At 34.3% G+C, this 16,266-nt stretch overlaps 1 protein-coding gene across 1 annotated transcript in view; it reads right to left on the bottom strand.

Annotated features, from left to right (window-relative positions):
* Positions 1-627: 627 nt before the first annotated feature.
* The window catches only part of pcdh7.S (protocadherin 7 S homeolog), a 575,313-nt gene continuing 559,674 nt past the window's right edge, over positions 628-16,266 (bottom strand). Inside the window, exon 3 of the mRNA XM_041579414.1 lies at positions 628-3,679. Coding sequence (XP_041435348.1) covers positions 3,303-3,679 — 377 coding nt within the window. The 3' untranslated portion in view covers positions 628-3,302. The remainder of the gene's footprint in view (positions 3,680-16,266) is intronic.

The raw sequence follows: 16,266 nt of genomic DNA, 5'->3' as shown, positions 1-16,266 counted from the left end.
TCAAAGTTGGGATGAGCCCAGTATCTTTAATGACCAAACTCAACTACTACCTTATGATGACATGTATAAAAGGCACAGGTGCATCATTTGCATTCACTCTTTTTATTGTTTTTCTGTTTTTAGGCAATTTTTTTTAAACCTTTTTTTATTTTACAAAACTTTTAAATATACAGTATTAGCAACAGACTAAATCTACTTCAAATGAAAGCTAAAGGTACTAATGCAAAATACTGTTCCTTTATCATGCTTATTAAATATAGTAATCAACATGGTAAGATGGTTACTGTACACGTTGCTCTTCTAAAATACTGAGCATATATATACTGTATATATATATATATATATATATATATATATATATATATATATATATATATATATATATATATATATATATATATATATATATATATATATATATACATACATACATACATAAAATGAGTTTGAAATTGCTTCCACAATTTTAAAGGAAAGACCAAAACAAAAATGTTACTAATATATAAAAAACATGATGAAAATACATAAGGAAATACATTGGAGATATTTGCTGGTACTTGGTATTACTACTGTAATACACAAAGCAGAACTAAGAAAAGTTATTTAGCTTCCCTGAATCACATGTTATAGGACCAGTATGACAAAAAATTTACAAAAAAAAAAAAATTCATCATGTTGATGTTAAATGTTGAGAATGTTGACTTTGAGGCTTATTCTAACTTTTATTGCAGGTTAATTGACTTACAATGAAATTGATAGTATGTGTGTAGTGTGAATGTGATAGGGACCCTAGAGCATCGTTTCTCAAGCTGTGGGGCTGGTTTGCAACAGTGCCTGAATGCCAGTTATGGAAATATTTGGGCTGAATGTCAGTTTGCTGTCTTAGATACACCTATAAGTCCAGCTTGAAAGTCATTTAAGGTAAGCGTTTGGAAAGAATTTGGTAAAATTTATTTGCTGTCCTAGATTTTCTTGGAAACACTGTTTTACCAATGTTTTCCTTCTGATTATAGGAGGTCACTGACCAAACGATGGACCTCCAGGGGGGTTTGAACTGAAAATCACACTCCAATGGGGCAACTGAGGAAGGTAAACATTCTCTGTAAAGCACTTGTGTAACATATCAGAGATATATATATATATGTGCGAGTGTTTGTGTTTTTTTTTCATGACAGTCCTCCCAGAAAGAATTGTCTTCCATTCCATTCAGTTGCATGTAAGTAAATATAGAAACAGCTTTACAAATACATAAGGACAATAATTTAGTAAGCTGAAGGTAGAATATGGATAATGTTTTAATGACACTGGTCCTTTAACTTCCTATTCAGGTATTGGAATTTCTCTTAACTCCTCTTAACGCCAACCAAAGTCCTGAAGCTTTATACACTGGTGAATGTTCAAATGCTATTCTATATAAACAGCTTTTATTTAGCACTGTACTCCCTCAGCAATATAAAAAAGTCATTTCTGGTTTAAAACTGTTTAATGACTAGACTCAATGTTTTTTTTTTTTACAAGTTCGTTGATGCATTATATTAGCTCTCAGAATTAAGAGGTATACTATACATTCAAGGATATGTACCAAAAAAAAAAAATACAACTGGAAAAACTATTATCCGTTATTTCAGTGAATACATAAGCAGAAGGTATTTTTAAATAAATGCAAAAAAGGTGAAGGGTGTGTTCAGTGACCGAAGAAAGAAAAGTAATTGAAATACAAGAGATAAAAGAAAAACACACAATTTACAAAATTGCATCTATAGTATATATCATGAACAGTCTTCCCTCCCTTCCCTATGTGTGGGTATGTGTAAGATTTCATGAATAAGTGCATAAAATGGGAAAAAATGCGAAAAAATGCGAAAAGGGCCGCCAAAGAGATACTATTATAATGTTAAAAATACATTTATAAAATCAAATAGCATTTTACAAATAATACAGGGAAAAAAATAAATGTAGTAAATGTGAGCTAAGGTTACCTCAATATACCATTACAGCATGCCATTATTCAATATATACTGTCCATCCCTGCACCTACTAAAATCTTTGTTTAAAAAAAAAATCCTTGTAAATGATCTTATCATTTATATCAATGTAACATAGGTCAAGTTTCTGCATTAAACCAAACCTCTAATGGAAATTTCTGAATCTAAAATGATGATTTTAAATCTTGGGACCTTCACGATACTTCACAAGTACATCTAAACTGACATTAGCATATTGACTTTAGGTTGAAGGCACGCCATTGTGTCAAACTATTTCCATCCATTTTCTGCAGTGTTTCAGTGTAATGCAAACACATACAGCATAGATATTAGTGCAAAACATAATTTTTACGCTAATTTTGTTCAAGGAAAATCGCTACTATTTTTATTTTTTATTCTTTGGCCAAATGCCCTCTAATAACCCTTTTCTCCTAAGAAAATTGGAAATATTTCTGTGCAATAAAAACATTTATTCATATATTTTTTCTATTTTGTCTACTAGGATTGTGTAGCAGATTACCAATAAAGTCAATTTTTTTTAAAGTGATATATCTATAAAATAAGATTTACATTTACTTCCTATTTTATTCTTTCTGTAATATAACAGAAACCTTTAACCTAGATTCTAAATGCAAAAAATAAGAACATTTTTAGGTTTTAGGTGCTTATTTATTTGGTAACTTTTTTTAATGCACACTAGTCTGATATCTTTTGATTATCATTTTCTGACCTGATGTTTACAAGCTATTTTACTGTCAGACAGAACTAAATGGCTATAACACATGCTTAAGCAAGATGATAACAGCTAGACTTTATATTTATGTTTTTAGGTGTATCTCATGTACAGTAGGGTGACAGCACCTACTGCCACCAATCAGCAAATCCCAAGACGTCCATACAAGAGAAACGGAGAGTCACTGGACAGGACATGGAACTGGAATAACCAGTAATTCTTTGGACACCAATCAGGTGATCCATACGGATGCCCCTCCTTTTGTGACTCTGTCCATACGCACATTTTCCCTTTTTTTAAATAGGCCATTTACAATGAAAGAAACTTGCAACCATTACTTTAGTGAACAAAACAGCAGTGAAGGGGTTCAAACATGCAATTTACATCAATGATCTTTACATATCACATTATATTCAAGCAAACAATAATTAAGTGCCTGATATGGAGGCAAACTTGGCAGGCAAAGCTTTTGTCTCTTTGGTGGCCCCCTCTTATTTCTGAGTTACTGTGTATTCTTGCTATATTAAAGTTTTGCCTTATTTCTTTCCTTGTTTGACATGAAAGAACCCTGTTGCTTGAATAGCTTACAGATAGACTTCTCTTCTAGTTAAAGTATTGACAGGGGATGGCTTGTATTCCCCTTTTTGAGTAAGAGGAATATCCTCTGGATTGGTTTCTTCACTTTTGCTGTATGTAGCTGTGTTGAAGTTCTCATACGATGCTAGCTTTTTGTTTAGTAGATTTCTGTTGCGATCTCCCATAAGGGTTACTTCCCCGTTGGCCAACATTTCCTGGCTATCCCTTTCATCGACTGGCATGAATGTGGAGAGCTTTGGTTGGGTTTTCTGTTTCCGTTCAGGTGACGTGCGAACCGGCATCCAACAGGAATCTGAGTGGCCATATTCATCGCATTCCCTGGTGCATTTTCCTGTCAAAGCTACATCTGGCAAAGGTCTTGAGTCTGCAAGAAGAAGGTAAAATCATATATTAAAATAAAAACTGAAAATTAGGTTTGAACGTTTGAACTGTTTATTGATTTGTGTCAAATGGTTTATATTTGTTCAATCTTGAAAGAACATAATTGTGTTTTATGCATACAGTATATATACAGTGTCGGACTGGCCCACCGGGATATCAGGAAAAGTCCAAGGTGGGCCAAGGTGTCAGGTGTCAGTGGGCCCTCATGCTGCTAAACATTTGACCTATTTCATGGCCATTCCCTATTTCTATGAGAACAAAGTGGCTAAATAGATGTTAAAATAGAGTATAGTATGTAAAGAAAAGAGACTAGGAGAATAAAGGTTGAGTGAGGAGAGAAAGAAAAATAGTACTAAGAGTGGGCCCCTGGTCTAAAACTAATTGGTGAGCCCCTGGTCAAAGGTTTTTGGGTGGGCCCCTGTTGTCCCAGTCCGACACTGTATATATATTTTTGTAAATTGTATTTATTGCTGTAAAATGTTTAAACTATTGTTGACTTATTATTTTGTGATTTGTTTTGTTAATTAGTCTAGTGAAGTGACTAAAGTGACTCTATGGTTTAAAAGCAATGCTATGGGAAATAAGACCTGAGACACCAGTACAGTAGCTTATAGCAACCAGCCAAATAGATAAAGCAATAAGGGAAAGGTGTTCCAGCTATTTTTGGGGCATCAACATTTAAAAATACTGGTGCAGAGGTCTCCATAGCAGAATCATTGATATTACAAACCTTCACAAAAACGTATACCTTTGAAGAAAAATAACCTGAATAACCATCTTAATTGTACAAAAGTGGCAAACTGTGCATCAGTGTCCAAGGTATGATGATAATATTTCTAATTAGGGGGGGCATATTGGGGCATGATAATCCATCAGTTTGCTCAATCTGTGGTGCAAATTTAAATCACAATAAATATCCAGATAACATTTATAGAATGAAACAATATGAATAAAACCGGGATATGGATGTTTTTCCTCAATAAAATATTATTTGTGTCAGTCTGCCATGCAATACATGTTAGTATAGTTATTATTATTTTTAAGAAAACAAGTGTAGTAGCAATGCAATTCAGAAAATGTCAAGAGCTCAGCAGCATAGAGATAAGAATTATATGAGATGAAACGTGTTCCTGTGTTATTGTATGATGTACAGAAAGTCATATATGGGCAACATAAGATGCATTTCCAGATGTTAGCAAATGTAATATTTGACTATGTCAACAATTGTGTGTGATGTCATGAAATCTGATTTAGAACTTTTACTCTGAAAGAGAGTCTGACAGTTAGTTTCTAATAATACATCAGCTGTCTAAAAATGAAAATATTCCTGGGAAACAAACATCCCTTGATAATCTAATTCTCACTAGAAAGATATATCCGATACAGACATATTTGTCACTTAAGTTTGCCTCTAGATCCTAGCTACATGATATTTTAATGGCCTAAGCAACTCATCTAGAAAAGACCTAACACTTTAACATATTTCGTGGTCCATACATGTCAAGATAGTACTGCTATCATAAATTGTTAAGGAGAAAGAAAGTCTTCTTCCACTTGGGGGTGCCAAATGTTAGGCACCCCCAAGTGATTGTATTTACTTACCTGAAACCTCCTATCAGCAGAAAACTGCACTGGCCTGGGGTTCTTCCAGCGAGCACCATGGAGCCTTCTTCTTTCTTCAAATTTCCCAGGGCAGACGCATGAACGAAATAGCCGACTTTTTAGTTAAAGTTCGACTTTTCAATCTACTGCGCATCTGCAGTCATGAGAAGAAAGAAGAAACTGGAAGAGGATTGATCTGTGGTGCTCGCTGGACGAACCCCGGGCCGGTGCAGTTTTCTGCTGATAGGAGCACCGGCCCGGGGTTTCAGGTAAGTATATATAATCACTTGGGGTGCCTAATATTTGGCATCCCCAAGTGAAAGAAGACTTTCCTTCTCTTTTAAAGTAATGAAAATATAATGTACTTTTGCCCTGTGCTGGTAAATTTGGTGTGTTTGCTTCAGAAACACATTTATAGATGATGTAAAACAAGCTGCTGTGTAGCCAAGGGGATGACCATTCAAAGTTCAATAAGGAGATACACAGCAGATAATATATAAGTTAGTATATCCTATGCTTGAATGGCTGCCCCCATGGTTACACAGCAGCTTGTTTATATAAACTATAGTAGTGTTTCTGAAGCAAACACACCAGCTTTACCAGTGCAGAGCAACAGTACATTATATTGTCATTACTTTAAAAGAGAAGGAAAGTCTTCTTTCACTTGGGGATGCCAAATATTAAACACTTTTATTTTGTGGTGTTACTGTTACTTTAAGAGCTCAGGTTATTAGTCCAGTAGGGGCAAGTATATGGGGTTGCAATTTGATGCTGATCAGCCTAGGTAAGCTCTGTACAAAAAGGCTGCTCAAAACTAATAACTTTTAAGTGAAACAAATCTGATGCTTGGTCATATGAGGAAAATATATTTGGTCGTATTTGGAGTAGTATTTTCTATCTAAAGTAAAAAAAAATATTACTTTATCTTTACTCATTTAATGAAGTGTTTGTTGCTGGGATGAATGCCCGGTGGACATCTTTACACAAGATACAGGTGAAGACTAGGGTTATATGAGAAACCTATCATGTCAGTTGATGCTTCAGGTGCCACATTTGCACTAAAGGTCTTGGCTTATCATTTACAGTAGGCAAGAATTGGCCAGGAGCTGAGAATGTGCATTGAAACCCAGCTTGTGTTTATCTGTAATATTTTGCAGCCTCAGGCACAATGTGCTACTCCTGAACACCATTAATGTTCATAAAAAAGGGCAATGGGCATGTGGTCTTGTGATATTCAATAATCCACTTTCTTTTCTAATGTACCAAATTCTTGTTGCATTAAATAATACCTCCAATGCCCACTATGCAAGAAATGTAGTTAAATTACTGTAAGAAGTAGAATGCATGCAAAGGTGTGTGCCATATAAAAATGTATTGAATTCAAATTATATTAAATAATTATGATATTAATATGAATATGCTATTTTTGATGTTGGGAGGACTCAGCGTTATTTTATTCTAAGTTATTCATACGTTTGCATGCCTCCCCAGTACCACTCTTCGGCTAATCATCAAAGAGCATACTTCTCTCCTTAAAAATACCTTTGAATTCAGCTTCAGCTCTGACTCCTGCAGTTTCTTTCCGCAGTGATGGATAACAGAAATATTGACATTTGTCAGCACATCATTTCTTAAACTATTATGGCTTGGGAGTTCTACACAGCATGCAGAGAATGCAACAAGAAAACATCTCCATACATCTAATGCTCCTCTCTAACTCCCTCGGGGGATTAAAAATGAATATTAATTTATTTTTGGATAACAATAAGTAAGTACATTTCTTAATGTGGACAGAACACAGACCTTTAAAACTTTGGATCCCATGCATAACATTTATAAAGAGTTGGCTTTTGCTATTATTTAAAATGATGTTCACTGCAGCTCAAAAGCAGTATTTCTGTAAGAATAATTGAAAATAGAAAGTTTTGATTACAGGTATGGGACCTGTTATACAGAATGCTTGGGACCTGGGGTTTTCCGGATAACGGATCTTTCCATAATTTGGGTCTTCAAGCCTTATGTCTACTAGAAATTCATTTAAACATTAAATAAACCCAATAGGCTGATTTTGCATCCAATAAGGATTAATTATATCTCAGTTGGGATCAAGTACAAGCTACTGTTTTATTATTACAGAGAAAAAGGAAATCATTTTTAAAAATGTGGATTATTTGGATAAAATGGAGTCTATGGGAGAAAGCCATTCCGTAATTCGGAGCTTTCTGGATATCGGGTTTCCGGATAAGGGATCCTATACCTGTACCTCTTTTTTTTTTTTTTTACATAAAATGGACAGATTAAACCTCAAAGCAATTATGTCTTATAAATAAGGGTATTGAACTTTTGGGAAGACAGTTGATCCCATATACTATATGCTGTTTCTCGATGAAAATAATGCAAAAGATTGGCTACATTTTGCTCACTATTATTTGCTCCAAGCTAATTGCAATGATAAGACTCCATAATTTAATATTACCCACACACTATGATGTGCAATACTATGTCTTTTGTAAGACACAAATGGACCAAATAATGCAGAGTAATCTATATTTATATAACCCAATAATAACTCATTCACCATCTGTAGTTAATATGTTTGTGTTAACTTATTATCCTACTATTGAAGGACCATATTTTTAATTGACTGCTTGCCAGGATGAGGATATACAAGTAACCTATTCATAAATACCTGTATAAAATGAAGTTTAAATCAGGACAGGTGATGAATAGAGGGCTTTAATAAAAATAAAAGCAATAAAAGATAAGAATAATGAAGCCTCATACTTGATCTGTGGTCAGGGTCAGATACCATTTACAGTTACAGGTTGTAAGAGGTTGAATAGTTGAATAGGAAGGCTAATCATTAGTGATGGACAAGAGAGTCGCATGTAAAAAAATTGTTGCTCGTGTCAAAATTGTCGCATCAAAATTATTTTGACGCCCATCACCACTAATCATTTAAATGCACATAAAAAATTCACATAAAAAGACTAAATAAAAAATCTTTAGAAAAGCAAATATATACTCAGCTAATTAAGGAATAGACCCTTAAGACAAACTCAAAATGAGACAAAATTGAGGGTGTATTGAATGCAGCCATAAAGAATTGTTGCATCTGCCAGGTCTGTATCTTTAAAATCTTTCAAGATTCTGTTTGGACAGTGAATATTTCTTAGAAATAGGTTTGATCCCAAAGTTAACTTTTACACTCCATCCTGAAAAAATAATAATCTCTAGTGGAAAGTTTATCTTTTCTCCATTCAGCTGCCAGTGAGCAACCAGCAGCTGATAAGAGGTGAGTTATGAGTTTATTCTTAAGGGGATAATAAGGTTATATTGGCAATCCAACGAGAATTGTCTGGGGGTCTGACGGAAGTTTTATATCTGTTACTGCTCCTGTGTATATAATAATTATTTTTCAGAAAGGTTTAATCAATTTCTATAGCTGATATTGTGGTTTATAGGTTTTATATTTATATTTTCCCTCTATTTTAGGTTCTTTACAACATTGGTTTGCCCTCGTTGTAAATAAAAAGCAATTGACAAATGTGTAGAGAGAAAGATAGAAAACAGTTGCTTTAGTTGAGCCGTTGAATGCACCACAAAAACCATTATCTTGTTAATATAGAATATTTTTATCTATACTAGATATAAAGTGAACATATATGGCAATAATAATAGCTCTTTATCACTTTGCAAATAAGCCCCCTTTTTATGTTGTCCACACTAGGCTTAGGGCAGTAGAGAGAGAGTTAATACAATAGATGCTAGATAGATAGATGATAGATAGATAGATAGATGATAGATAGATAGATGATAGATAGATAGATGATAGATAGATAGATAGATAGATAGATAGATAGATAGATAGATAGATAGATAGATAGATAGAGAGACAGACAGATAGATAGATAGATAGATAGATAGATAGATAGATAGATAGATGATAGATAGATAGATAGATAGATAGATAGATAGATAGATAGATGATAGATAGATAGATAGATGATAGATAGATAGATAGATAGATAGATAGATAGATAGATAGATAGATAGATAGATGATAGATAGATAGATAGATGGATAGATGATAGATAGATAGATAGATGATAGATAGATAGATAGATAGATAGATAGATGATAGATGATAGATAGATAGATAGATAGATAGATAGATAGATAGATAGATGATAGATAGATAGATGGATAGATGATAGATAGATAGATAGATAGATAGATGATAGATAGATAGATAGATAGATAGATAGATAGATAGATAGATAGATAGATGATAGATAGATAGATAGATAGATAGATAGATAATAGATAGATAGATAGATAGATAGATAGATAGATAGATAGATAGATGATAGATAGATAATAGATAGATAGATAGATAGATAATAGATAGATAGATAGATACATAGATAGATAGATAGATAGATAGATAGATAGATAGATAGATAGATAGATAGATAGATAGATAGATAGATAGATAGATAATTGATAGATAGATAGATAGATAGATAGATAATTGATAGATAGATAGATAGATAGATAGATAGATAGATAGATAGATAGATGATAGATAGATAGATAGATAGATAGATAGATAGATAGATAGATAGATAGACTATAGTAAAAAACATTTCTGATACATTTTTTTTTTGGAATTAACCTCTCTTGCATGTGTAGATGGGGAGACAGAGACAGATGGCTTTAAATATAAACTTTATTTCCATGCAAAGAAAAAATATTATTTTAATTAGACCTAGTTACTGTATCTAGAATTAGCATTCTCTGGTGAAGCTTCAAATGAACAACAGGTTTTTTGAGAACATTTAAAAACATTTAAAGGAAAAGACTCCACCCAAAAATTCTAAACAACTTTCCAATATGCAGTTATTAAATATTAGGGATGCGCTGAACACCCAACCCCCATTGTCCCAATTTCACTCTCCCTATTTCTTTATTTCCTAATTCTAATCTATACTTTTCTCTTTTCATTGCAATGTGCATGATTGTCATACAGCAAAACAAAAACGTTGGTTGACATAGGCAGCAAGTGTTAACTGAGCAGTCTGAGAAATGTGTAGAAATGGCACCAGCAGCCTGTGTTATTGTATCTGATTCAACTCAGTGACACTGATGTACCACAGCTACCTTTTGTTTTTTGTATTATTTTATATACAAAATACAAATTGAAACTTGAAAAAACCCAAAAATTAGGGTTGAGCAAACTTTTCTGATTAGCACAGTGTCACATTGAAATTCAGGGTTTCACCAGTGACACAAATTTTGTAATCTGTGCTAGATTTTTGGTCTAGCTGCCTCTTCCCTTTTGCATCAACCAGCCCTCCCCATCCCATGTCTATGCAAATTGCTGTCTAAGGGTGTGGTGTTTGGAAGACATTGGCAACATGAGGGCCTTTTATTTCTATAAAGAACAGTTGTAGCATAGTGTCAAGAGCTTCAATATTGCATTCTTTAAAATTATGTGGTTTTACAAAATCTTCAGTGATTTAGTGAAATTTTCAGTGTACACTTCTCATCACTATTCACCTGTCAATGGTTTTAAACAGTGATGGACGAATTTGCGCCGTTTTGCCGAAAAATTTGCGGATTTGTTGGAAAATTTGCGAATCATCACTGTTTAAAAAAAATTTGTGAAACTGCGCTGGCGTCCGTTTTTTTTACGCCGACGCATGTTTTTTTTTTTTGACGCAGGCGAATTTTCACCAGCGAATTTTCGTGCCCGTTTCGCGAATTTATTCGCCAGCAGCGAATCGCGCAAATTCACCGCAAATTTTCGACTGGCGAATAAATTCGCCCATCACTAGTTTTAAAGATAACATTGGCACTTCTTTTAATAACACAAGATTTTCAAATATTTATTTGTTTACTTCGCTTGTATTGTAATGTTTTCAGCATGAAATATTTATTTCAACTTTTTTTCTCCAATTTTTTTTAGGAAGTTCACTGTTATGATTTTGGTGGACTGAAAGCATAGAGCATTATAGAGCATTTGCCACACAGCAAACATTGGATACAAGCTTATGTGTAGATAGATCCCTAAATATTTCCTGAACACACTTGATATATCTAGGAAATGTTTAGTATCTCTAGAAAAGTTTTCTCATAGAAAAAAAGTTGTTAAAATGCAAATATTTATTATTGTAGGTCCTACTGCAAGAGGCATCAACAACAAAACATAATTTTATGTATAGACCATTGCAAATTGTGCTTTACACTTCCGTATTGAGTATCATAAAAGTAAAAGCCCATGGCAAGTTAATGTTCTGCTGGATATTAACGGGGGAATGTAATAAAAATCGCTAACGGAAAAACTATTCGCAATGCGAAAAGTTATGCCTTTGCGCGAACAAATTTTGCTTTGTGCGAATTTAATATAGCTTTTGCGAGCCCGGAAACTGTTTAGCAACCACTTCCGACAGTGAAAGACCGTTTGCGAATTTTATAGTTTGTGCCAATGCGCAGTCAATGTAATAAAACTTCTTACTGAAAAAGTTGTTATGTTTGCTCCAAATGATTACGACACCTTCAAGCACTTCTTATGAGTGCGCAATTAAAATTCGCAATGCGCAATTAAAATTCGCAATGCAATAACAGTTTAAGGAACAATATTACATTGCGAGATGTGGATTTTTAGTCTTATTGGTGCGAATTGTTTTGCTCTTTGCGACTTTTATTACATTCCCCTGTAAGAGTCTAATAAAATATTTTTATGTAATGTCTTTAATTAGAAAAAAATCTCATTGAGACAGAGAAAAATAGGAAAATGCACGCTATTCGTCATAAACCACAAAGCATGTAATCTGGTTTTTCAGAAATAATTCCAGAAGCACATCCTGCCATGCTAGGACACTATTAAAACTATTAAACATGTTTGAAGGAATCAGCAACTTCTTTCTTTGCACCTAAGGCAAAACAGAGCAAAACAGCAACTGAACATATCTCAAAAACATCTCTTGCCCCAAGGCTCTTGATGCTGTCATTCTGAATGAGGTATTGTCATGTATCTTTGGGACAGTATACACATTCTCCAAAGCAGATAAACTGAATAAATTGAACTTGCTTGGCACACACATTGGGATAAAGTTGCAGTGTTTGCTAACAGCTCATAGACCAAAGTAAGTACTAAAATGGATTAAAAGCTGTGGAAATTGATCTTATCAGACAAGTTGATAATTTATGATTGACTAAGCTGTCTGGTCCTCCTAGCACTTTTCTCACCTTTGTTTCCCCTACAAAGACACAATTGCCACTCAGAACTGGAATGGAAATGGTCACAGGTTTTTATTAACAACTATACATAAAACACTAGATTTTATGTTTTCAACTAAAATTACTCAACTCACTCTAACACAGTGAATGCTTGCCAAACTTGCTTACCATATTGGGCTACCTGCCATGCCATGCCAGCCACCCTTTTTAACTGCATTGGAGGAGCACATACAACAATCAAAATCAATCTCTCCTTGAATCCAAACCTGTAGATAGTCAACTAAAACCACGTAACTGGTTGCAATTTTTACCCAGGCCTTGTACTGCCCTTGGCAAGTCACCCATTGGCGGTGACATACAGTGAACCTACCATCTTGCCACACAGTGATATTACCTAATCATGACACCCCGTAACTTTCTGGCAAATCTTGCTCCTCCATAACCTGCCTGCTTTCAGGCTCCAGCCCTTATATTCTAATTGCCTACAGGCACATCCTACTTTACAAAGCTACAGGAAATTATAACATTATTTTTACAGTACTCGAGGTGTCCTAGGTTGGTTTAACTGCATAGGGCTTATTCAAAATATATGTAAAAATGCAGACCAAACTTGTAGGTTCCGTTTCCTAAACTAGAGTCTACCAAAAACGAAGCCAACCAAAACTGAAGTGACACTGATGTAAGAATAAAAACAATGTAAGTTTCCCCAGAAAGCATTAGGGAATTGTTTGGAATATGTCAGGGGTCCACAACCTTTTTTTACTCATGAGCCATTTAAAAAGACTTGGAGAGCAACACAAGCATGAAAAATTCTATGGGGATGTCAAATAAGGGCTGTGATTGGCTGTTTGGTAGCCTATATATGGACTGGCAGCCTACAGGAGGCTCTGTTTGACAATTCACCTGATTTTTATGCAACTAAAACATGCCTCCAAGTGAGAAATTTAAAAATAAGCACCTGCTTTGAGTCCACTGGGAGCAACATCCAAGGGGTTGGTGAGCAACAGGTTTCTTGTGATCTACTGGTTGGGGATCACTGCAATAGGTCTTATAGCCCACAGTAATGCAGCATTTAATGTACTGCTGTTTGAACACAAACATATGAGATACTAGACCAGGAGCATGGTTTAGGCTTGTTATTAGAGTACTCCACTTGTTCTATATAAAGTAGCAAGTTTTATTAAGTATAATTTCAGGTATACTTTTTCCATATGAACCTAAAAACTGCAGTGTACATGGAACATCCAAAATATCTCTAACCAGACTTTCCTCTTGCACAGAACCACAATATCCAAGATGATGCAGCTGTGCCATGTTTATATTATTATTATTTTCTAATGTCATAGATGAAGAAATGCCTGACATTACTGGATAACAGAATGATATTGGATTGCAGCTGATCTGCTTGCAGACACATGATTCCACATCCTCAGTCTATTTATTCTCTGAAATACTCATTAACAAATCTTGCTTTCCAAGTTTCAACTCTTCCTCCTTCTTTTCTTTGTCTTTCCCGACTGTTCTCTGTCTCGCAGAGAAATAATTAATCTCTTTTAGATTTGAAGATATCGAGGCCACATCTTTATAGCATTAATAACGGTACTTTGGGTTTATCCTACGCTAGCGCTGACAGGAGTTGTTAGAACAAACTGAATAGGCAAGAGGTCAATAAAACCTGTCTAAAAAATACATTATAACCTAAAAGAATAAAAAAAAATATTTTAATATATGATTTTTTTAAAATAGAAAATTCATTATAAAGTGCATTTTGAGGTTAGGTTATATTATAGATTCCTAGCTCAAACTCTGTCCTAATTGTTAGAACTTCTACCTATCAATTAAATGTTCAAACCTAAATCCCACCGAGGGCTCCCGTCCCATTATCCCAATATATCCTATACTGAGACAACTGACCTTTCTAACCATAAAGTAATTCCTGAGATTTTAATTTCCTGGAATTAAGTTTAATTGTTACCAGTCTAGTCATAATCCAGTTAAATCCTTGCTTAGTCGCTGATTTAGTTAGATCACTCAAATAATGACAGACCTTTCAGAGTAGAATATTTTAATGTGGCTTCCAGAAGTGGTATAAGCATTAGAATGTAGAACACATTTAAGATAATTGTTCTGCTGTTCTAATGATTAAATAATAATCTGTCACAATGTCAAATTATGTTCGTTTACAGTTTTTACTGTAAAATATGTCTCTGTTGAATGATTTTAGGATTCCTTAACTGAAACAATACATTGTGCAATTAGAATGTCTTCACTCTAAATCTGTCTTAGAGAAATAATTAATCAGCACTACTCAGTCAACATAATTTCAGGGATAATCACTGTAGAAATGATGAGGCTGCAGTAATACGACGTAATGCACTGTGCACAGTCGACAGGTAATATTTCTTATCTATCATACGGGTTTGTCAGATAATTACAGGCAAGTTTACACCCACAGTACTGTGTATGGAACATCCAGGCAAAAGAAAAAATATTAATGGTACTAAGGAATAGCAAAATCATTGAGCATATACTCTATGCATATCCATAATGGCCAAATATAAAATATTCATAAGAAGGGTTTGAAGAGGTGGTTTACCTTTAAGTTAACTTGTAGGGGGGTTATTTATCAAAGTTTGATTTTATCTCAACATTTTCTGCTGCAAACTCCGATCAAATCTGCTCGGGGTTTTTATGCTTATTTATTATTACATTTTCCCAAAAATTTGCTTTGCACTAAACCCAGGGCACATCAAAAAGTCATTGGGGCTTCTCCCATTGACTTATATATAACCTCAACAGGTCTGAGATGCCGGATTTTCTGATTCGGACTTTTCCACCCTCTGGGCTTAAAAAATTCTGAAAATTTTGTGATTTATAAAAAAAAAAAAAATCACAAATTTTATGTGATTTTTGCATTCAGAGTTTAGTAAATAACCCCCTTATTATTGCATAATAAATAGCTGTCAGTCTATCATTTGGGAAAGCTTAACTGAGGTTGAGAAGTGACCACCAACTGTCAGTGCCAGTGTCTGTTTTAGAAAGCGTATTTTATTATTTTCATATGAATAAGAAGCAGGAATAGGCAGGTAATTTTCAAGTAGCTGTGCCCAACATTAGCATGCCCTTTCAGTCTGCTCTAATAAAGTGCATGCATGTACCTTAAGGAACCCTGGAACTACCTCCAGGCAAGCCAAGTTCACCAAGCAATTTATGTTCATGGATGCAATTGCCTTATGCCAAGCCAGTTGACTACTAATGCCATTAATAACACAGCAGTAATTACATCATCCCCTCTTTAAAACTGTCCATGACAAGTGATTCAAGTGCATGCTAGTCAGATATTTAGTTTTACTAATATAACACCATGAATGCTATCTATTAATCATCTAGTATAAAAGTGACCCCCCCCCCCATAGTATATATTATTGTGGAGAGAAGAACTCTGCCCCAGCGAGTACAGCACTGCCTGCAACTATCTATATGCTAAAATTGTGTCTGTGCAGAGCAGCATTTAGTAAGCCTTGAGAATGAAAATAGATTTGCAGCAGCTAATCATGCTGTGCTACCTTTGTAAATGAGCCCTACAGAGTACAGAAATAATGACTATTTAAAAGGTTAACATTTAGGGGCACATTTACTAAGCTCGAGTGAAGGATTCGAATGAAAAAAACTTAGAATTTCGAAGTTTTTTTGGGTACTTCGACCATCGAATAGGCTACTACG

This window comes from Xenopus laevis, chromosome 1S (assembly GCF_017654675.1).
Source record: "Xenopus laevis strain J_2021 chromosome 1S, Xenopus_laevis_v10.1, whole genome shotgun sequence".
Taxonomy (NCBI): Eukaryota; Metazoa; Chordata; class Amphibia; order Anura; family Pipidae; genus Xenopus; species Xenopus laevis.
This window is presented reverse-complemented; position numbering and strand designations above follow the sequence as displayed.